Source organism: Vulpes lagopus, chromosome 7 (assembly GCF_018345385.1).
Source record: "Vulpes lagopus strain Blue_001 chromosome 7, ASM1834538v1, whole genome shotgun sequence".
NCBI lineage: Eukaryota > Metazoa > Chordata > Mammalia > Carnivora > Canidae > Vulpes > Vulpes lagopus.
In genome coordinates, this window is record NC_054830.1 from 15,950,343 (window position 1) to 15,973,224 (window position 22,882).

General features: G+C 46.0%; 1 protein-coding gene across 1 annotated transcript in view; it reads right to left on the minus strand.

Moving 5' to 3' along the window:
• The window catches only part of LRRC2 (leucine rich repeat containing 2), a 37,444-nt gene extending 23,315 nt beyond the window's left edge, over positions 1-14,129 (minus strand). The window contains exons 1-2 of the mRNA XM_041763029.1: positions 13,994-14,129; positions 1,831-1,974 (exon numbers count right to left, since the gene is read on the minus strand). Of these exons, the coding sequence (XP_041618963.1) occupies positions 1,831-1,955 (125 nt within the window). The 5' untranslated portion in view covers positions 1,956-1,974; positions 13,994-14,129. The remainder of the gene's footprint in view (positions 1-1,830; positions 1,975-13,993) is intronic.
• Positions 14,130-22,882: the final 8,753 nt, after the last annotated feature.

The window sequence follows — 22,882 nt, forward strand, 5'->3', positions numbered from 1 at the left end:
TAAATCATAGTATGGAAACTCAGAAACACCTGCAAAAAAGGTAAATTTACTACATTCATTTTTTGCAGGTCCTGGGAAGCTAATCAGCTTGCTCCTTGAATACCCACGTTCTTGCCTCCACCATCCCCACTTTCTCCTCACCTGCCCTGCCAATTTGATGGCTGTTTTTCTTATCTTGAGCTAGAAAAGCCTAACAAATCCCTAAGAAGTTGTCTGTCTTAGGGCAAGATATGACAGGGTGCAAGCCCAATGGCATGAAGCCCAATTCAGGTCTGACCCGGTATACAGGAGACGTGTGAAGCTGTCCACGAAGCCATTTAGCACCACGATGAAAGATAAACAGCCCAAGCCACAAAAACCACTCCACAGCATCTGAGAGAACAGTTTGTGGACTCCGGGTCTCTGCAGATGCCACCTCCTCCAGGAACCCTCTGGGGGTCACATCAGCTACAGACACTTTCCTAAAAACCCTCAGGGCTCGGGTCCCCATTCAGCAAGTTGCCTCACCCTAGAGTAACCCCAGATGCTAGGAGTGGGGAGAAAGTTGGAGCAGAGCTGAGAGCCACTTTGAGCTCACAGAGCCCAGGGACCTTGTGTAATTTGTGCTACCATAGATCATTCAGACCCATCACGGCAGATGTTGCCCAGTCCAAGGTTCCAATTCTTAAATTCAAGATTCACATCATGTTGGATGACCTCAGATTAGTGCAAGTGAAAAGAACGTCCCAACCATCTGTGATTACAGCATTGTGCAGGGGGAAAGAGCTTGGCCAAATTCTCCACTTACCAGCTGTGTCAACTCGGGCAAGTCACTTAGATCCCAACTTCCTTGTGTTCAATTTGGGAATAATGATAACCACCTGGAACAGCTGTGATGCTTTTACAGTAACAGCCTAATTATCAAGCATGATCAGAATAGGTATTGGTTGGATCCAAATAGTTCATTAAAATAGAGAACCAAGAATAGAGAGACACTCATACCTTACACATTTTGTTTTTAACTTAAAGCATAGAAAAATATCAACATTTGCCAACTTGGGATAGGGTCACGGACCTCCTCCAAGAATGGGTCTGCCAATCACAATCCCATTCTGCCTTTCTTTTATAAACTACGTTCTTTGCACATCACCCAAGAGCTCCAGCTTTGGTTCCTTCATAGAGAATAAAAAGTACAGACACACAAAGCCGCCGGAAAGCGCAACCTCTCCAGCTTGTCATACTTTTTCGGACTTATGCGGTGCTGAGCCAATTGGGTGGCTCATGGTTATCCTAAAGGTAGTTTTTCCCAAGCACTCAACTTCATGTCATATACAGGTAGCTCTCTTTTACTCATATCTCATGAGTTTACACAAGAGTAGTCAACATACATCATCTCAATCCAAGTCAAAATGGTATCAGTACAGTGAGTCTTAGCCAGCATTCAGCCCAATAGGTGAGGGTGGAAATGCATGACACAAAGTGGCCTTCAGCTGCCCCGGGGCAGTCGTCACATGACCTGCCCAGGTGTGGAGACCATCAGACAGCCTAGGGAGGCCAGCTGAGCAGCCCCCCACAAAGTGTACTGTAGAGGGTTTACTGTGCCATCGCTGTCTCTCCTGTGCCTAGTACCATGCCTGGAATGTATGTGGGCCCATACGACCCACATACATTGGGGGGTTATTGTTATAGGAATCAAACATTTGCTCTGGGCAACAGTGTGATGGCTCTGCAGTCCAGTGAGCAAGTGTCACCAAGAAATCCCAGAAGAAAGGCATCCCCCTCACAACATGACTGCAGCCTGCCTGGTCCTGATTCGCTAAAGAAGCCACAGGAAGTACAGAAAACACATACTTTTCCAATGCGCTTTTCTCGAGCCTTTCTTTCTCCTTCTTCTGCCAAGCTTTGTGCTTCTTGACACGCGTTTCCCACAAGGCTCTGACGACAGAAATGTCAAACACGACCACTTTGTGTCCCATTTTGGGAGCATGAAATTACCTATTCAAGAAACGTACATATGTCAGCTTTACACACAAACAGAAGAAAATCATTTTCAGCATGAACTTTATTATTTATAAGGTTTTATTTATTTATTTTAGAGAAGAAGAGTGAGCCAGCAGCGGTGGGGTGGAGAGCAGAAGGGGAGGGAGAGGGACAAGCTCCCCACTGATCGTGGAGCCCCACACGGGACTAGATCCCACAACTCTGAGATCACGACCTGGGATCATGACCTGAGCTAAAACCAAGAGTCAGACATCCTACCAACTGAGCCACCCAGGCACCCCGGTATTAGCATAAACTTTAAGATGACACATGAATGGGGGCACCTGGGTGACTCAGTGGTTGAGCATCTGCCTTGGGTTCACGTTGTGATCCTGGGGTCCTGGGATCAAGTCCCACATCAGGCTCCCTTCAGAGAGCCTCCTTCTCCCTCTGTCCATGTCTCTGCCTCACTCTGTGTCTCTCATGAATAAATAAATAAAATCTTAAAAAAAAAAAAAGAAAGAAAACATGAATGAACCTATTGTCTTAAGTAATGATACAATGCCCTGTTACTTCCAGGATGCCAGTTTGCTAACATTCTTAAAGCCTGATAGTACTCTGGGTAAGTCAAGTCCAACACCCACCCTGTGGCTCTCCTCTAGAAAGTCACACTTGTGTCGCTGCCTCTCTGCCAAATTGTGGGTTCCCAAAGCCCCCTGGGCCCTCCCCAAGCCTCATGGTTCCACATTCTATTGAATTCTCTGGCATCTAATCTTCCCAATAGGCTGTAACATACTCAAGGGTAAGATTGTGAGTCAACCAGAACATACACACACACACACACACACACACACACATACACATTCTCCTGGTGACCTCAGGCTACACACCAGCCACCATTACGTGACAAAACCAATCCTTGCACCTCGCCGTGAGCATTTCCCACTGGGGACTGACCATATAACACAGCATGGGGATGGGTCCTGTGAGGTTCCCCTCCAACATGAAACCTCACAAGCTGCTGATCTCTGCTTATGGGGACTTCCAAGTGCAAGGAAAGTCAAAGTCAGGTACATCTTGGCCCTTCACGGGAGTGAGACTCAGCACAGTGCCTGGCACACAGAGGGTCCTCCATAAATATTTGTGGAAAGAATATATGAAAACTGAGTAAAAGGTTTGCATCCTGATTATTCCACTCTCAGACTGCTCAATGAGCTCTCTCTCTCTCTCTCTCTCTCTCTCTCTCGTTTTTATGTTCCCATTTTGTTTTTACTATTTGCTCTAAGTGATTCATTTGCTCACTGCAAAAAAAAAAAATTATCAGGACTTAAAAGTACATTTTAATGTCCATTCCACTAACCTACACTGATCTCCCTTATCTAAAAATAACTTCCTAGTTATCATTTTAAATTTCCCCTACTTAACAGCATTGAAATCTGGCTCCATCCATTTCCTGATTCATGTGCACACGCACGCACACACATACACACACAGCATGTCAGTTGGCAAATAGTAGGGTTGTTGAATATTCTCTTCTCTGGTTCCAGACGTTTCTAAATGGCAGCCAGTGGGGATACAAAACCAAATATTTAATCTTCTGATTCAGCTGTGCACTCTCCATGAATGGCTTGCCAGTCTGAGCGGAAGAGCCAGCTTATGTTTGTGCAGGGGAATGCTGGAGAGCCACAATTTTCATCTAAAGAGCTGAAAATGCTGGTCCCAATTTACTTCTGTCTTTCCTTTAACTTCTGACATGTGAGACTGTCTTTTGTCTCTCTTAAAATTCTTTTACCTAAAGGAGATTTCTAACAAAGGTGAAAGTGGTGCACCTTTTCTGTGGACCTGTGTTTTCATTCTCTAGAGTAAATACACTGGAGGATCCTATGATAACTCTGTGTCTAACCTTTTCAGGAACTGCTGGACTGTTCCCCCAAAGCAGCCGCATCATTTTACTGCCCCAGCAGCCATGCATGAGGGTCTCCGTTGTGTCTACATCCTCTCCACACTCGTTCTTCCATCATGGCCATCCGGCTAGTTGAGCAGTGGTCTCTAGTGGTTTTCATTTGCATTTCCCTGACAACTAATGATGTCGATTGAACATATTTTTATGTGCTTATTGACCAATTTAATGCCTTCTTGGTAGAAATGTCTATTCAGATCCTTTGCCAAATTTTAAACTGGGCCATTTGTCTTTTTATTGTTGACTTGTAACAGTCTTTATATATTCTAAACACAGGTCTTTCATCAGATACAGTATTTGAAAAATTTTCTCGATTCCACCCTTTTACCTTTATTCTAAGTATATGGCTATATTTGATGTGAGATTTTGTAGACAGACCCCCCCATTTTTTAGTAGACTCCACACCCAGTACAGGGCTTGAACTTACAACCCTGAGATCAATAGTCACATGCTCCACTGACTGATCGAGCCAGGCCCCCCTGAAGACAGAATCTTGTTGGATTATCTATTCCCCACATTCCAACAGTGTCTTTTAATTGTTGTGTTTGAGTAACTTACATTTAGTATAATTATTGATTCTTTGCCTTTAGGTCTGAATTCATTTATTACCCATTTTCTGCTTGACCCTTGCTTTTTTTTTCCCCCTCTTTACACTTTCCAGCCTTCCTTTGTGTTTATCCGAACATTTCTTTTAGTATCCCATTTATTTTCTCTATTGTGTTTTGGACTATGTTTCTCTGTGTAATCTTTTCTTCTTCATGGTGGCCCTAGGGAGGATAAGCTCCCAGCTTCACTTCTCACAGTCCATCAGAGACACTATTTTACCACTTGAAGAGAGGCATGGAAATCTTATTACCACCGAGGTCTCCCACTGGGCTCTCATCTTGGTGCTGCCGTACTCTCCCATGCACTGAATCTGTCACTGTTCTATCTTTGGCTTCCAATCATGAAATTTATTTTAAAGAACTCACGAGGAGGGCACTAGCCCATCACGTCTGCCCTGATATGTACCACATCTGTGGCTCCTCCCTCATTCCTGGTGGCTACCTCTGGTAGCACCTCTCTTCTGCCTAAACAACTTCCCTTAACTGTCCCCTGGGACAGAGGACATCTACTGCCAGATGTTCTGTTCTCCTTCATCTGAATATCTTCTTTTCACCTTCACTCCCGAAGAGTACTTTCGCAGGATAGAGAATCCCGAGATAATTCTTTTCACTCAGCACTTTTCACTCAACACCATGCCTGTTTCCCATAAGAAGTGTGCAGTTGTTGCAACCATAAGTCTTGTCGAGGTGACACATCATGGTTCACTCACGACTTTTCGAGACTTTTTCCTCGTCTTTGGTTTTCTTCAGTTTAATCATGATGAATCTGGGCATGGATTTCTTGGGATTTATCCCCTGTGGGATTTGCCTGGCTCCTCTGGTCAGAAGGTTTTATCTTTTGTCAAATTTGGGGATTTTCAGCCATTCTTTCTCTAGCTATTTCTTCTGCACTGCCCTCTTCCTCCCCTCCTTCTGGGAATCGGACAAGACAAATATTAGCCCTTTCAATAACGTTTCATAGATTCTTGAGGCTGTTTGGTTTTTTTAGAAGTCTCTTTTCCTCTCTGTTTTCAGATTGATAATATCCAGCAAACCATCTTCAAATGTCCCACCTGGATGACTCAGTGGTTGAGCATCTGCCTTTGGCTTAGGTCATGATCCCAGGGTCTTGGGATCAAGTCCTGCATTGGGCTCCTTGCAGGGAGCCTGCTTCTCCCTCTGCCTGTGTCTCTGCCTCTCTCTGTGTGTGTCTCATGAATAAATTTTTTTAAATATATTTTTAAAAAGTCCCATATCTCCCCTATATTAATTCTATTATGTGTATGTGTCTATCCAGGGAGTGTTTTATTTCAATGATCGTCTATTTTACTTCTAAAATTTCCATTTGCTTCTTTATATCTTCCATTTCTTTGCTGATATTTTCCATCTTTCCATTCATGCCCACAGCAGAAGGAGAGTACCCCAGAAAGGAAAAACTTGGAAGGACTTCAGACCTTGTTTTAGAAGTTGTGCTTCTGCCCAGCAGATAGCAGGGAAGTCCTCTGGTTTGGGCAAGCTGGTCTGGCTGGGGTGGAAGACAACCTAACCAGCCCCCAGTGGTGTGGACATGCAGTGGGGGATCCAGAGCACAGGGGCTCCAAGATGTCTGTTTTCTAGATGGAGAGAACTGCAGAAAGGTTCTTGCTAGCCAGGGCAGTCAGGGTGCAAGGGACCACGTTCTGGGCCTGGGGCTGGGGCAGGCTCCAGGAGATGTGCCCCCAGCTGGCCCCCTCCTGCCCACACTGGAAAAGGCAGGAAACCTCCTCCTACCACAGCATCCCTCCAGGGCCTTCCCCTGAGAAAGTCTAACATGGTGTTCACTTTAAAGGACAAATACTTAAAGGAACGATGCTGTGTGTCACACAGTACATACGCCCGCCCGAAGTCTACTTCCAGAACCAAGCTGAGAGGCAATACACTGATGACTGACACAGTAGGTGATGAATGTGGATCAGTTCAGACTCACATTCCCTCCCTCCCACCTTCTGGGGCTGGAATTTCCTTCCTCCTCTGAGGGTTCCTTGCAGTTCAGCTGCCCAAGTGCGCCCCCCAGTGGCCATCTTGGATGGAGGCCATGGTCCACCCTGGCCTTCAGTTCTAACAGCAGAAGGCATGCTGATTAGGGTGGGCTGCACAGCTGCAGCTCAGGAAGGAGCCCAGGAGCTCTAAACAACCTTATGGTTGTTCTCTGAGCTCTTTCCTCTTCTTGTTTGCCTCGATTCTTCTAGATTCCTGGGGCTCCCTTTTACAGTCCTCTGGCCAGAGACCTATGGTTTCAGTCCATCTGCTTTGCTGTGCACCTGCTTTGGGGCGCCAAGTAGCAGGTGCTCCTGGAGAGGGAAAAAGCAATGAGAGTTTTCTCCACCTTCTGGGGCCTGCAATTCCTGTGATCCAAAAGGAAAGACTTCTTTCTCAAAATATTGGGGGCTGAGGCCCTCCACTATCAACCTCACTCCAGGCCCCGGCCCCTTCCTACTATCACAGAATCCTTTGTGGGCTGAGGCGTGACAGAATGAAGAAAAGAAAAACAAGGATTTGAATCCATTCTCTGAGCATTAGGGGGGGGGGGTCCCCTTTTCCACTCCTGCAGCAACATTAGGTACCCTTGTGCCCAATTCTGACTTCCAGGCTGCCTTGAGTCCAGGCTGCATAACACTGGAGGGGAAAATGGGAAACATACCACAGGCTCTCTGTACTCGGAATTCTGATATTTTTCCCCTCCTCTCTTGCAACCAGTTACTTTTCTGAGTCTTGATATTCCTGCTCTGTGTATTCCTTTTGGGTTTGAGAACTGCATTTAATAGGAGAGACATGGTGGAGGATGCCTAACGCTGTCTCACTCAGAACCAGAAACCACTGCATTTAATTTGTCTTTTACCACTTTCCTTACTCTGTCATTTTGAGTTCAGGAGCACCTAAGCTGCAAAGGTCTTAAGGTTTTGGCTTTTGACAAAAAATAAATTAAATTAAATAAGATAAAATAAAATAAAATTGCATCAAAGCATGCCAAGCACAGCCTGAAAACAAGAGAGTACAGTCCCCAGCCTGTAATGGAGAAAAATGAGAAAGAGAGAATCAGGCAAACTTAAACGCTTTGAGGCGATCTCTCCACATAATCCAAGTCTACACATAGAAGCAAAGCAAAAAGCCAAAGTAAAGTGAGCTTTCCCAGCAGCGTGGACAGCCCAGCCAGCCAAGGGTACTTAAAACTGGAAGGATTGCTCTATGTTCATGGTGTGTGTGCTCTAGATCAACCAGCATGGCTCAGCCTTTGTTGAGTGACTGAGCAACAAATGCTTGTGGAGTAGTCAGATCCGTCCATTAACTGTGCATTAAGCAAACACACACAGACCATTGCTCATTAGTTTCTGTGCATTCATTTGGAAATATAATTCAAGTTTGCATCTTAGAGGAATGGTCTCTTCTGGATGTTTTGGGTTTTATTTTTAAATACCTGCAAATCAATATTAGTGTCAGTGTTTTGGTGGGAAAGAGCATATCCTATCTGCCATCTAACCATGTTCCCCGTTTCCCCTGCATCTTGCAAAGCAGAGAAGGAAGTTCTTTTCTTCAATTAAAAGCATTTTAAAAAAGAGAGAAGGGGTTTTGAATGGGCTGGAATTTAAATCAAGATCTTGCCCATGAGATGTTCGGTTTGCAAATGTATATAACAAAACGTAGAGGCTTTAAGAACAGTGAGAGATGACCACGTTTGCTAGAGATCTGCATACACTGTCCAGAAATCCTGGGAAGCTAAGAAATAACCAATCCTGGGATCCCTGGATGGCTCAGTAATTTAGTGCTTGCCTTTGGCCCAGGGCATGGTCCTGGAGTCCCCAGATCGAGTCCCACATCAGGCTCCCTGCATGGACCTACTTCTCCCTCTGCCTGTGTCTCTGCCTCTCTCTCTCTCTCTCTCTCTCCCCCCTTCTCTAGCATGAATAAATAAATAAAATCCTTTTTAAAAAAAATAATTAATAAATAAATAAATAACCAGTCCGTGAATGCCAGGTCCAGCTCAGCCCCTGGTGTCCTGTACAGGACAGTGCTGAATCTAGGCCTCCAGAGACAACTGGGCAGGTTCAGCATCAACCCTGGAGACAGTAGCTCTATGGGTGGGTGTCAGATCAGAGAAGTGGTTTTATAATAGGAGCCAATGAGTCATTCTAGAGCAGCAGGAGACTCTCCATCCAGAAGCAGAGAGGAGGGAGACGTCTGGGATGCAGAGAGGAGGGAAGCAGGGAGAAAGGAAATGTCAGAGACACATGCAAGTGCCAGTCACTCAGCAGGTTGGGGGAAGAGAGATGGTCCCCTGACAAATTTACAAAGCTAATCTCTTCTTTGTAGCATGAGCTCCAGCCAACACAACCTTTCAGGCAAATACTAAAATGTAATTTCCTAAGCATTAGGTTTCTCCAGAACTATAGAAATAGCACCATGATATACTATACCAAAGCAGCAAAGAGAAAAAAATTCACCTCTACAGGATGCAGTGTGAGAGAACATCAATTCAAATGAAGCAATAACCTCCGAGAGAAAACACAACATCCAAGTAGACTCTCCTGAGGCACCATAAAAAATGCAGAGCGTCAGCCTGAGCCCTCAATGGACTTTACAGCAAAGGTTCATGGATCCAAGGGGACATCAGATTCCAATTCCCTGCTGGAGATCTGGCTTTATGGTTACAGCAGAATCACAAGAACACAGATCCCTACATTTGGGCTGCATGGTCTCAGCCACAGAGCATCTTCCAGAGAAGAAGACACAAGGGACTAGAGGAGAGGACAGGATGACAATGACATCACTTATGGCAATAGAGAGGACATTGGGGCAGAGTGCCATCGGCTCATTTTTCTCCAGCGCTTGGTGTTCTGGGTCCTGAGTGAACACATCACAATCAGAGACTCTCAAAAGTTGGATTCATAGTGGAAAAGAAAATTTCTCCCGGAAAAAACTTCTGCTTTACTGCAGGGGTCAGCAAACATTTTCAGTAAAAGAGCAAGATAGTAAATATTGTAGGCTTCACAGGCCAACTGACAAAATGGAAGATATTACGTAGGTACTTACATAACAAAAGAGAAAGCTCTTGGCCTGCTCCTCCCTGCTGGCTTGCCCTGGGCCTGCCAAAGCCATGAGCATGCTCCCATGCTTCGTGCTCAGTTGCCACTTGCTAGAGACATTCTCAGGACAAGAGCGACTGGCTCAAGAGGGAAAGGCCTGGCAGGCCAGCACACAGAGGGACTGGGAATGGGGACCTGCTGTAGTCAGTTTCACTCTCTATCCCAGTAACACCCAGATGCTGGTGGTTCCTTCTGTCCTCCTGTCAGCTCAAGGTGGGTAGCTGGCTAGTGGCTATGTGGACTTGCTAAATCACCAACTCCTCAGCAGAGATTCCACTGCTTGGTGCCTGGCCACTGTCAACAGCAGAGTCTCCAACATGTAGAGAGCAACTAGCATGGGCCTTGGGCAGCAGCAAGATACAGCTGGCCAAGTAGATAGGCACTGAGAGTGGAGGGGAATAAAGGGAGAGGGGGTACTCCAGCTTGGGCTCCATGGCTCAGAGTGCAAGCCCCCTCCAGTGGTGCCCATGTGCCATACAAAAACATGTGCCAGTCTTGTTTGTGCATCTCAGCTTTAGTGAACAATAAAATAGATTTTGTTTTGTGGATATGATGGCTTTAACTTGTACCCACAAGTTCCTTGACATTCTTTCCTGTAAAAGGCTAGAGCTTAATTCCTCCCCCCTTGAGCATGGATTGGATTCAGTGACTCACTTGTAATGAATAAAATGTGGTAAAAGTGATGGCGTGCAACTTCTGAGATGAAGTCCCACCAGGCACTCCTCTATCTATTTCTTGGGTCATGCACTCCAGGGGAAGTCAGCCACTGTGTCATGAGGATGCTCAAGTGGCCCTATAGAGAAGCTTCATATGGAGAGAAACAGAGGTCTCCTGTCAGTAGCCATGTAAGTGGAAGCTGTCTAAAGGCAAATCCTCCAGCCCCAGTTGAGCCTTCAGATGGTAGCAGCCCCAGAAGACATCTCAGATGCAACTTCACAACAGGCCCTGAGCCTGGACTACTCAGCTAAGGCATTCTCAAACCTCAGACACTGTGACATAATATGTTTGTTGTGTTAAGCTGTAAGTAAGTGTTGGAGTGGTTTGTTATGCGACAATAAATCATTAATACAGTGGACAGTAAAATAAGAGCCACTTAAAAGAATCAGTCTCAATTTATAGAGAAATCTGGTATCTATATCCTGCTGCCTCCTTGATATATCCACTTGGATGTCCCATGCATAGCTCAAAGAAACACAATTCCTTCCAAAGTCCCTCACTTAGAATCTAACCATTCCTGGCTGCCTTAATTCCTCATCTTGACTCCATCATTACCTGGAGGTCACTCTTTTATGCCTTCTGCTTCCTCAGCCCTAGCTGCCATATGGTCACAAACACATACACGAGCACACACATTCATTCACACATCCAATGTATCACCCAGGTCTTAGAAGGCTTGCATTCCTCACTACCAGTTAGTGTCACAGCCGGCCTCGTCATGCAGAAGCCTCACAGCTGATGTCCCAACTTCCCACTCACCTGCGTCCAATCCATTTGTTACACAACAGTGAGCATCATTTCCCGACAAGAATGAGATCATGCTGCTGCCTGGCTGAAGTGCTCCAGAGACTTCCCTTTGGGATGAGGGGAAGATTCCAGCTTCTCACAGGGCCCAGTGAGATTCTGGCATGATCCACCATCAAACCCTTTCCTCCTCAGTGTGTCACTCATCCCACATTTCTTCCTACTTCAGGTCCTGAACACACTGCCTAGACCCTCTTCCCCCATCTGCCTGGCTTCCTCACACCCCATGCCCCCTGAACTCAGCTTCAGTGTTCTCTCTTCAGCATGGACTTCGTGGCCTCTTTATCTAGGGTAGATCCTCCGGTTATTTTCTCTCTCAAACTGTTGCTCGTTTGCTTTACAGCACACAATACAAGTTGAACTATTTGCTCCTTGGTTTAATTAAACTTTGACGGTGGGTTGCACTGAGAAGGGCCATGGTTTACCGACAGCAGCAGCCACCCGAGAAGCCCCAGACATGGACTCAGAGTCAGCCACTGACCCTGAGCAGTCACCAGTGACAGACGGTGACAGACGATAGCCCTGGAGGGGATGTGGCCAGGCTCCTGCTTCTGGACCTCAACACAGAAACCCTGCATATTGAGCCAGTTTATGTGGTGTGTATCTCTGTTCTTTGATTCCTGGGAACCCCAAATAACTGACATTATGGACACTCATCAAATGTAGAAGGATGAATGTCCCTGCCCCTGAGCTCTCCATCTGGAGAGGAGAACAGAAGCTCACAGAGATATATTTCAGTGCTGCGTGCAGATTTGATAATGGGAGCTGAACAAACATTGTACTGTCAGAAGAGGAACTCCCTCAAGTATGTGTGGGGAGTGGGGCTCGGGGCCATCCCACAGGGATCCTGAGGAAGGGGAGAGGGAGTCTCGGTGCAAATTTGCTTGAATAATTGTTCACCCGCCCTCCACAACCCAGGTACATTAGAATCACTTTACAGAGCCATCCACTGTCTGAGCCAGAGGGCATGACTAGAAAAACATGTCCCCTGGCACCAGAACACTCGTTCCCACTCAGAAGACGTATGCCAGGGTTCCAAGAGGGAGGGGACATTCTACTCACCTAGTCCTCTCCCTTCTGGTCAAACAGCAGACTGGGCAGAGAGAGGTCAAGAGGTTGGGAACAGGCCTCACATCTCTGAAAGTCTAAGGTACAGAGGATCTGAGGGAGGAGACCCAACAAAGCCCACAATACAGGTGCCCAGCCATCTGGGCGCTCCCTCCGCCAGGGAGGCAGAGGGACAGAGGCAAGGGGGGAGCTGTCTAGGCAGGGGACACAAGTGTATGCACAGTGTGAGGGACAGAGCTGAGGTTGGGGGGAGTGGTCACCTGAACATCCATGGGGAGACTGGCCTAGGCCTGTTGCCCCCACCAGCTCTTCAGAGCCCCCAGGGCCACTCTTTCCTCTGGGCAGACCAGCTCCAGAACCTCCACAGCATTCTTCCCCACATATCCGCCACTTGAATAAGACATCTATTGTCGGCCTTGCTGGAACTAAGGGGGTGACTATGACCATAGGGATTCCTGGGGACACCAATGCTCGAAGGGGACAAGAACATAGCCAACAAGGGGCTTTTGTGACAAACAAATCCCATTCGATCCTCACATAAGGCCACTGCTTGGACCCCAGAGTTGGAACCCAGAGTGAGTGTTCTGATAGAAACAGCAGGGTTGCTGAAGGCTAAATACTCAAGGGAGGTCAGTAGAGTCACGATATTTCAGCCCAATTCTGAATTAAATTACATTTTCTGTCACAAGGTCAGAGTTTCCCTGCGAATATCCATTATTTTCACAGTAAATATGTTAAACCAGAAAATCCAGGCAGGGAGGTGGAATCTCCGGACAGGATTAAAAGGAAGGACCCTGTCAGAACCAACCTGCTGGAGGCTAGAGTCCTGCCTCCTCCACTTAGAGCTGCACGTCCCTGAGATGGTCACCTAACCTCTCTGCACCCCAGTGTACTTATCCGAACACGGGTGTGACAGCAGTACCCTGCTCATAGGACTGGGGACAGGATCAGGTGTGATCATTTGTGTCAAGTGCTTAAGACAGTACCTGGCACCTGGTAAAACTCCAAAAATGTCAGTTATTAAAAAGAAAGAAGAAAAGAAATGAAGACAGACATGGTCACCAATGAAATGCAAGATAAGAACAAGAGGTTCATGAACACCCGAGGATTCTTCTGCACCTGGAATGGTTAGGAGAAGTTCTCTGCGAGATCGCCGCAGTCCCTGAGTAACTGGAGAGAATTTGGTAGTCACCAGCACAGCTAAGCTACTTACAAATCCAGATGATTCTCCCCTGGGTTTCCGATCACTTTCCCACCCTCAGCCTCTCCCCAAGAGGATAAGACAGTCTCAGGAGGAAAGACTCCCCCCCCCCCCCCCCCCGATATCAATCATCCCTTTCAGGGCACCCAAGACACAAACAAAGTTGATTTATCTCCCCTAGACAACACTTTGGACCAGAAAGCTCTGAGCTCAGCCTTGGGCACCAGGGCAGTTTACTGGGAAAAATCCACTAAGCAGGAGCAGGAACCTTGGACACCCCCTGCCACAGCAGCAGCCTCTCGGGCTGCTGTGCCCCTGCCACATTTTCTCCTTCTCCACTCAATTCCAGTTCTTGCCCTAAAATGCAGATAAATGCATAATCTGTGTTCCACTGGGAATGTTTACCCCTGTCCTGCCAGGCACGGTGGGACAGATGTAAACAAGGAGGTACTGCCCCCCTCACCCTCCCCAGCAGGTGCCACAAGCCCCCTTGCTCCCATTCCTTTCACAATCCCCCCGATCTCCAGAGCAGGTGCTCACTTGCCCCTGCCACGTCCCCACCCCCACGACGGCCACCTACCCGTGACTGCGTGACCGTGCTGCCGCCCCAGCCCCTGCCCGCTGCCTGCCTAGTGGAATCCGGGCTGCAGAGCCTGTTGACGCCGCGGCCGCCACACACTGGAGCCTCCTGGCCTGTGCACTAACGGGCTATATTTGTCAGTGGATAATATGATCTGTAGGACATGTGCTGATAAACGGTCTATCTATTCAATGTGACTCAGCCCGGCATGAGACAAAACGCATTTCAAAGGGGAGGGCTTGGCACAGGGCAAATGACAGGCTGGCCAATGTGAGCCCTATAACCCGGGATTACAGATGGCACAGCCTTTTCCACGGGCCGTCCTGAAGTGTGTTGAGTAAAACAGGCCAGAAAGGGGAAAGGGCTTGTGCTCTTCGCACTGTGAGCTAAGAACCAAACAAAAAGCAGGATCAGAAGGCCATACGACCCAGCGAATGTCAAAGTGTTTTCAGTGTTTGAAGCAATGGTTATCACAGGTCTGGGTTTCACCTTGTTTTTCTTTTAAATTTCCTAAAACATGTGAATTTAGGTTCTCTTTAATGATTTTATTAATTGTGCAAAGATGCTTTGTTGAAATCCAAAACTGTGACAATTTGATAATTAATCAGGAATGGCTCCTACCTCACTGCATCTCCCAGCCCCACTTCCCTCACCCCTGCCTGTTCCAAGAGGTCCTTACAACCACCCCCACTTCTGGGCAACAGACTCCTCATAACCCTTCATCCTAAACAGAAGACCCCCTTTGTCTACTATAGACATAATAACTCTAATTACAAAATAGTTGGATTTTGAAGGGACTATTTTCTATTTGTTGACATTTATAATTAAGTTATCATTTTATTAATGCAATCCCTGTTAAAATACCAACAGCATTTTTCACACAGCTAGAACAAACAATCCTAAAATTTACAGGGAACCAAAAGACCACAAACGGCCAAAACAATTTTGAAAAAGAAAAACAAAGTTGGAGGTATCATAATTCCAGACTTCAAGCTGTATTACGAAACTGTAATCATCAAAATATTATGGCACTGGCACAAAACCAGACACATAGATCAATAGAACAGAATAGAGAACCCAGAAATAAACCCATAATTGTATAGTAAACCTTCAACAAAGCAGGAAAGAATATGCAATGGAAAAAAGACAGTCTCTTCAACAAATGGTGTTGGGAAAACTGGACAGCTTCATGCAAAAGAATGAAACTGGACCGCTTTCTCACACCATACACAAAAATAAACTCAAAATGGATTAAAGACCTAAATGTGAGACCTGAAACCATAAAGATCCCAGAAGAGAACACAGGCAGTAATATCTCTGGCATCAGCCATAGCAATGTTTTTCTAGATGTCTCCTGAGGCAAGGGAAACAAAAGCAAAAACAAACTACTGAGGTCACATCAAAATAAAAAGCTTCTACACAGTGAAGGAAATGATCAAAAGACTAAAAGGCAACCCATAGAATTGGAGAAGATATTTACAAATGACATATCTGATAAAGGGTTAGTATCCAAAATATATAAAGAACTGACACAATTTAACATCCAAAAAACAACCCAATTAAAAACAGGCAGAAGATATGAACAGACATTTTTCCAAAGAAGACATCCAGATTGGCCAACAGACATATGAAAAGATGCCTGACGCCACTTATCATCGGGAAAATGTAAATCAAAGTACAATTAGACATCACCTCACACCTGTCAGAATGGTTAAAATCGGGATCCCTGGGTGGCTCAGCGGTTTAGCGCCTGCCTTCGGCCCAGGGCGTGATCCTGGAGTCCCTGGATCGAATCCCACGATGGGCTCCCTGCATGGAGCCTGCTTCTCCCTCTGCCTGTCTCTCTCTCTCTCTTTCTCTCTGTGTCTCTCATGAATAAATAAATAAAATATTTTAAAAAAAAAAGAATGGCTAAAATCAAAAACACAAAGAAATAACAACCACTGGCGAGAATGAGAAGAAAAAGAAACCCTTGTGCACTGTTGATGGGAGTGCAAAATGGTGCAGCCACTCTGGAAAACAGTATGGAGTTTCCTCAGAAAGTTAAAAATAGGACTACCCTACAGTCCAGTAATCACACTACTGGGTATTTACCAAAAAAGACAAAACCACCGATTTGAAGGGTAATGTGCATCCCTATGTTCATAGCAGCATTATTTACAATAGCCAAGATGTGGAAGCGGGCCAAGGGTCCATTTTATCCAGCCATAAAAAAAGGCTGAAATCTTGTCATTTGCAATGACATGGTTGGAGCTAAGCAAAATAAGTCAGCCAAATACTATATGATTTCACTCATATGTGGAATTTAAGAAATAAGACAAACAAGCAAAGGAAAAAAGAGAGAGACAAACCAAGACTCTTACCTACAGAGAATAAACTGCTGGTTATCAAGGGAAAATGGGGAAGGGGTGAAATAATTGATGGGGATTAAGGAGCACACTTGCCCGGGATGAGCCCTGGGTAATGTGTAGAAGTGCTGAATCACTGTATCGTACACCTGAAACTAACATAACATCGCATGTTACCTATATTAGAGTTAAAATTTTGTTAATAAAGTTTTTTATTTTAATAGGTAAAAAAATTTTTTTTAATTACTGTTTTACTTTTTTTAAAAAGGTTTATTTATTTATATGACAGAGAGAGAGCACAAGCAAGGGGAGTGGCAGGCAGATGGAGAGGGAGAAGCAGGCCCCTCACAGCGCAGGGGGCAGATGTGGGGCTCCATGCGGCGCTCCATCAAGGACCCCGGGATCATGACCTGAGCTGAAGGCAGGCGCTTAATGGACTGAGCCACCCAGGCGCCACAATAAATTATCATTTTAAATTACACACCAGATTGATGGAACTAAAATAAAGCTCTGGAACAATATTAAATCAGACCTTTAAAGTGTTAGATGTGTTTTTTATTACTTAGAACTTGAATAGTATTTTTCTCTTTTGATAAATGTAACTTTCCTAGTCAGTAATTGTCGCATTTGGTTTTTGTTTTGTTTTGTTTATGGTGTTCTGAACCAAAGAATATAAATTGAAAAGGTAGTTTCAGGTCAAATGCTGCTTAAATACTTTTTCAATTTATAAGAGGGCTAGCTATTCAAAAGCTCAATCGTATTAAAGTTGAAAAATATTTTCCCCCACAAATACATTCAAATACCATGGGCTTCCTTTACGATGCCAGGGTTAGAGAAGCAGGCCATTGTTCAGCCCAGGCTCCTGAGCCTACAATGTGCACCCAAACAGGACTGAGAAATTTAGCAAATAAAAATTCTTTCAGTTACATTTGAATTTCAGATAAACCACAAGTAATTTTTTAATAAAAGTATGTTTCCAATATTGCATGAGTCATACTTAAAAATTATTTGTGGTTTATCTGAAGTTTAAATATTCCTGGGTGTCCTGTATTTTATCTGGCAACCCTCCACCGTAACCACCTAGGATCTTACGAAACTGCAAAGTCTGACGCAGGAGGCCACAGAGGGACCCATAGTCGGTCTCCCTAATAAGCTCTAGGTGACAGGGAAGCTGCTGGTCCGGGGAGCACCAGAGCACAAGGAGCCCTAAGGCCCTGGAATTAGCACACTCTGGGGGCAGGGGTACCCAGGACTGGCCCGCTGTGGGCGTGGCCTGCGTCTGTGTGGGTGTGACCTTGTGGGCGTGGCCTGCTTGTGTGGGGCGTGGCCTGCTTGTGTGGGGGCGTGGCCTGCGTGGACCCCTCTCCCCCCAGGAGGTCCTGACTCAAGTCTGCAGTGAGGTCCAGTGATCCATAATTCAGCATGTTCAGTACAGTCGCTTCTGATTGACAGGCAGGGAAATGAATCAGGAAGTACTTTAAAATACATAATGTACTTTTATTAATACAAGGAATTGTTTTTATTGTGTTAAACTCACTGTGTGCAGATGCTCCATCTCTTGGCTGTATCAGGGAAGAAATTCCAGGGGCGTCTGGCTGGCTGGCTGGGTCAGTACAACGTGTGACTCTTGATTTCCCGGTTGTAAGTTTGAGCCTGCCTTGGGTGTAGAGATTACTTAAAAATAAAATCTTAAGAAGAAAGAAGGAAATAAAGAACTAACTTAGTGTTCGAGCGCCCAAGGGGCAGCAGGTAGGACTGTGCCCTGTAGTCTTCACCTCACCATCCAGGGCCCCCTTAAGGTCTCAACCCTTACAAAATCTTAATATCACCAACCCCATGGGGTGCCTGGGTGGGTCAGTCCATTAAGCACCTGTTGTGGGCTTAGGTCATAATCCTGGGGTCCTGGGATTGAGCCCCACATCAAGCCCAGGGTGGACCTTCCTGCTCAGGGGGGAGCCTGTTTCTCCCTCTCCTTCTGCCCCTCCCTCCTACTCGTGCTCTATCTTTCAAATAAGTAAAATCTTTAAAATATGTATATATATATATTACCGACCCCAGCTGCTTGCCCAAAGCTGGACGCTTTTTTATGCACTTTAGCTCCCAATGACCTTAGAGCCTCTCACCAATTGTAGACCGCAGCTTCAGTGTCTCCACGGGGAGGCCCACATGTCTGCCTCATTATCCAAGGGGAGGTCCCCCACACAAGCATGTGCAGCCATCCACAGGGAGACCAAGTGCTCTCCTCACAGCCATTCTGAGCCTAGGATGCCTGTGGGAACACTGAGTCACATGCACTGCAAAGCCTTCTTCCAAGTAAATCCCTGGTGTCACACGCCTGTTGTCCCCATTTCGTGACATAATGATAGAAGAGTGAAAAACCCAAAATGTTATAAACTGATTCATCCTACTGCAGTGACCGTGACCAAATGCCTCCCATTGAAAACTGAGTATGTGGTGAGGGCCCCTGCCTTACCACTTCATGGGTGTCACTAAAAGGCCCCAGCACAGCCTGGGCTGGGGAGGGCTGCTCCGCCCCCGTATTGCAGTAACTTACACTAACTACATGATCAAATGATACTGTTTGGAATACATTGGGTTAAATTAAAATATATTATGACAGTTAATTTTACCCAATTCTCTGTACCTTGCTAATGCCACTAGCCAGAAAATTGAAACTCACACATGAGACTGGCATGGCTTTTCCACTGGGCTGCGCTCCCCGAGGAACGAAGCCTAGACTTGGGTGACCCCAGTGGACAATCCTGAGGGCTGCTCCCCTCACCACCAGGATGCCCACAGAGAGGGCTAAGACCCCGGGATCAGAACGTGGCACCTTCTCAAAGACTTTCATGTAGTTAGTTTTTCTCTGGGGGGAGGCCAAACCTCTTCCCAAATATAGTTATTCAACTGAAAGAGGCCAGAACGCAGATCTGTGCCAGGTCTGCCACTGTGAGCAGAGTCATCTGTACCCTGGAGGCGGACAACACATCCCTGTGGTCCCCTGTGGCAGTGCGGACAGGATGCTGGCCAGCGCCCCCTGGAGGACAACTTTGTGGATGACTCGGCTCTACTAGGAAAGCCAGGGATGCTTTGGTCATTCCCACTCAGCCAAACTGTAATTATCAAGAATACCAATCTTAAAATTCCCATTGGCAGCTCTTCGTATGTGCTGGTACAATTGGAGATGGGGCTATTTTTCTTTAATTTTTTAAAAGATTTTATTTATTTATTTATGACAGAGAGAGAGAGAGAGAGAGGCAGAGACACAGGCAGAGGGAGAAGCAGGCTCCATGCCGGGAGCCCGACGTGGGACTCTATCCCAGGTCTCCAGGATCACGTCCTGGGCTGAAGGAGGTGCTAAACCGCGGAGGTTTCAGGGCTGCCCTTTTCTTTTTCTTTTCTTTTTTTTTTTTTTTTTAATTTCGGTACTATCCTTAAGATTAAAATGAAACACACACAAAGTCAAAACACAACAAAACAAAGCAAAAAACCAACACACACACACACACACCACGAATCATTGCTCACACTTTTGGGGGCCACACAATAAGCCAGGCACAGCGCTAGGTGATTTATGACATATCCAACCTTGGAAAATCCCAGAAACAAAACAGGAGATAAAATGTACCACTGTCCTTAACTAGCAGAAACGACACTCATCATTTTCTGTTATCTCATCTCACGCTGGCCACAACACCAACAGAGACGCATTACTCCATGCGTTTCACTGACGAGGCTATGAGGTCCAAGGATTCTCTGTTCTCACCCTTGACCTTCCTGAGATACGGTGCTGGGTCCAGAAGCCTGGCTATGCTTACTTTATACATGGATCTCTTTTTTTCTAAGCCCTTAGGAAACTAGAAACTGCACAGTGTGCTCAAAGCGGGTCACTACTCGCTCCTGCACCCCCTGCCCCCCTTAGAGCCTGCAGGTCCCCCCGGCCCACCCTCTGCCACATCGCCACCCACTTCTCCAGCCCCACGGCTGAACATCACTCAAGGACTGCGTGTTTCCTGGCTGCTCTATCTTCAACAAATGCAACAGTCGCTCCCAGCTTCTGTGCCAGCATTATGTCACTCTGATGCCAGAGATCTGCCCAAACCCTCAGACCTGCTCAAGGCATTCTCCTGCTGGATTCTTAATAGTGCTTCTCTAGGACCTGCCCCCCTGCAGGCCTGTAGGTCTCACAGGCCACTGGCGTCACCACTGCCTCCCCCATCACACCTCTCCAGCTCAACCACACCCCATCCTGTTCCCTCCTTCAGCTGGACCCAGCCATCCTTTTGTGCCTTAACTCTGCAAGTACCTGTCCCTGTCTCTGACTCCTCCGTCTCCGAAAAAGTGACCCCTTACTCCTTTTGTCACCGCAGCATCAGCAGCACAGACCTGCTAACACTGATGAAATGCACTGACTGTTCCTTTATTTATTTTATTTTTTTTAAGATTTTATTTATTTATTCATAGACACAGAGAGAGAGAGAGGCAGAGGGAGAAGCAGGCTCCATGCAGGGAGCCTGATGTGGGACTCGATCTTGGGTCTCCAGGATCACACCCCAGGCTGCAGGTGGTGCTAAACCGCTGCGCCACGGGGGCTGACCCTTGACTGTTCTTATAAATCTTGGCAGTCATCCTGATGTAGGAAAACAAGGCAGAAGAAACATTATTAAATTTCCTTACTACCTACAACCCATTGACAAGTCCTTGAAACAGGCAGAGTGAATTTCATCTAGGGACTCAACTACCTCGATATTGATACCTTACTAAGGGTAAACCGTAATCTTAACCCAATCCCCAGGATCCTGTATGTCTACTTTAACATATAAAAATTCCTTTAGGGCATCCTGGGTGGCTCAGCAGTTTAGCGCCACCTTTAGCCCAGGGTGTGATCCTAGAATCCCAGGATCAAGTCCCACATCAGGCTCCCTGCATGGAGCCTGCTTCTCCCTCTGCCTGTGCCTCTGCCTCTCTGTCTTTCTCTGTGTCTCTCATGAATAAATAAATAAAATCTTTTTTAAAATTCCTTTAGATCGGATGCCTGAGTGGCTCAGCGGTTAAGAGTCTGCCTTCGGCTCAGGGCATGATCCTGGAGACCTGGGATTGAGTCCTACATCGAACTCCCTGCATGGAGCCTGCTTCTCCCTCTGCCTGAGTCTCTGCCTCTCTCTCTTTCTATCTGTGTGTGTGTGTGTGTGTGTGTGTGTGTGTGTGTCTCATTAATAAATAAAGTCCTTTAAAAAATTCTTTTAGAAATTTCATTTATCTCTAACCCCCCACCCCAAGATACGTGTTGGCAATCATCCCCCAAGCATATGGCTCACCAATATACATACATCTGAAGAGTCTCATGACTAGGGTGTTATTAGACAGTAATAAGTTACCTTTTCCCAACAACAGCTAGCGCCCTCAAAGTCCTAGGAACTTTACTTCCAAAATTCCTTCGAGACTTACACCATCCCTACCCGCCTCCCAACTTGAAAGTATATAATGGGCCACTTCTCATGACCCCAGTGCAGCTCTTTCTGCCCACAGGTCCTGTCCCTGGGATTTAATAAAACCACCTTTTGCACCAAAGACATCTCAGTAATTCCTTCTTGGTTGTTGGCTTCGAGCCCTAATGTCTTCTTAAATCAATCCACCTAGCCTGTTACCTGGCACATGGTAGGAGTAACCAATGAACGAATGTCTGAGTGTTGGTTGACCTGCCTCAGGAGGGAGAGAGATATATAGAAAGACAGTGACATTTGTCAAATGCCTCAATGTGCCAGATTTAGTAGGTATTTATCTAATAGAGATAAGATATAAGATATCTTATAAAATATAAGAAGCCCATAGTAGAGCATCTCTGTGGGGCAGGTGTTCATATTCCCATTTTAGGAGGATAATGCAGGATGAGGAGGCTGAGGCTTAGTAATCCCTTTAAAGCAGGTTCAATGTGCCCAGGAGTATGCACTCACCTTCTCCCTTCCGCCAGCCTTCAACATATCTGTTGAGAAACTCCAAGAAGGATGTCCTTGGGTGTTGGCATCAGTGTGGCCTGGAACATGAATACAAACAGCACCCATAAATAATACTTCATAAACAACGTCCGTGTCAGTGATGAATCTTAATCAAACTACACCAGAGCCTGTGTAGAGCTCTGAAGAAAATCCACTCCGGAAAGCCCGAGTAGTTTATCTGGAGATGAAATAAGACAATGGATTTCAGACCTGATGGTTTTCATGAGTAGATAAAGAGAAAGGTAAATACATACTCAGAAATCGAGATGGAAAAAGATGTATTTTTCCCCCTATTATTAAAATCTTGAATTTACTGTAGCCTTGCTCTAGTCCAAAGGATCCAGTTCTGGATGAGCTAGTCTGCTCAGGGTCCTGTGCTGTCTTTCTGATTAATTGCCCTTGTGGTCTTTTACTGTCAGATTTGTCATCAATGTGTCTGTTCAAGTACTGTCTCCATCCATTTGGGCTGCAATAATAAAGTACTGTAGATGGGGTGGCTTATAAACAACAGAAATTTATTTCCCACAGCTCTGGGAGAGGGCAAG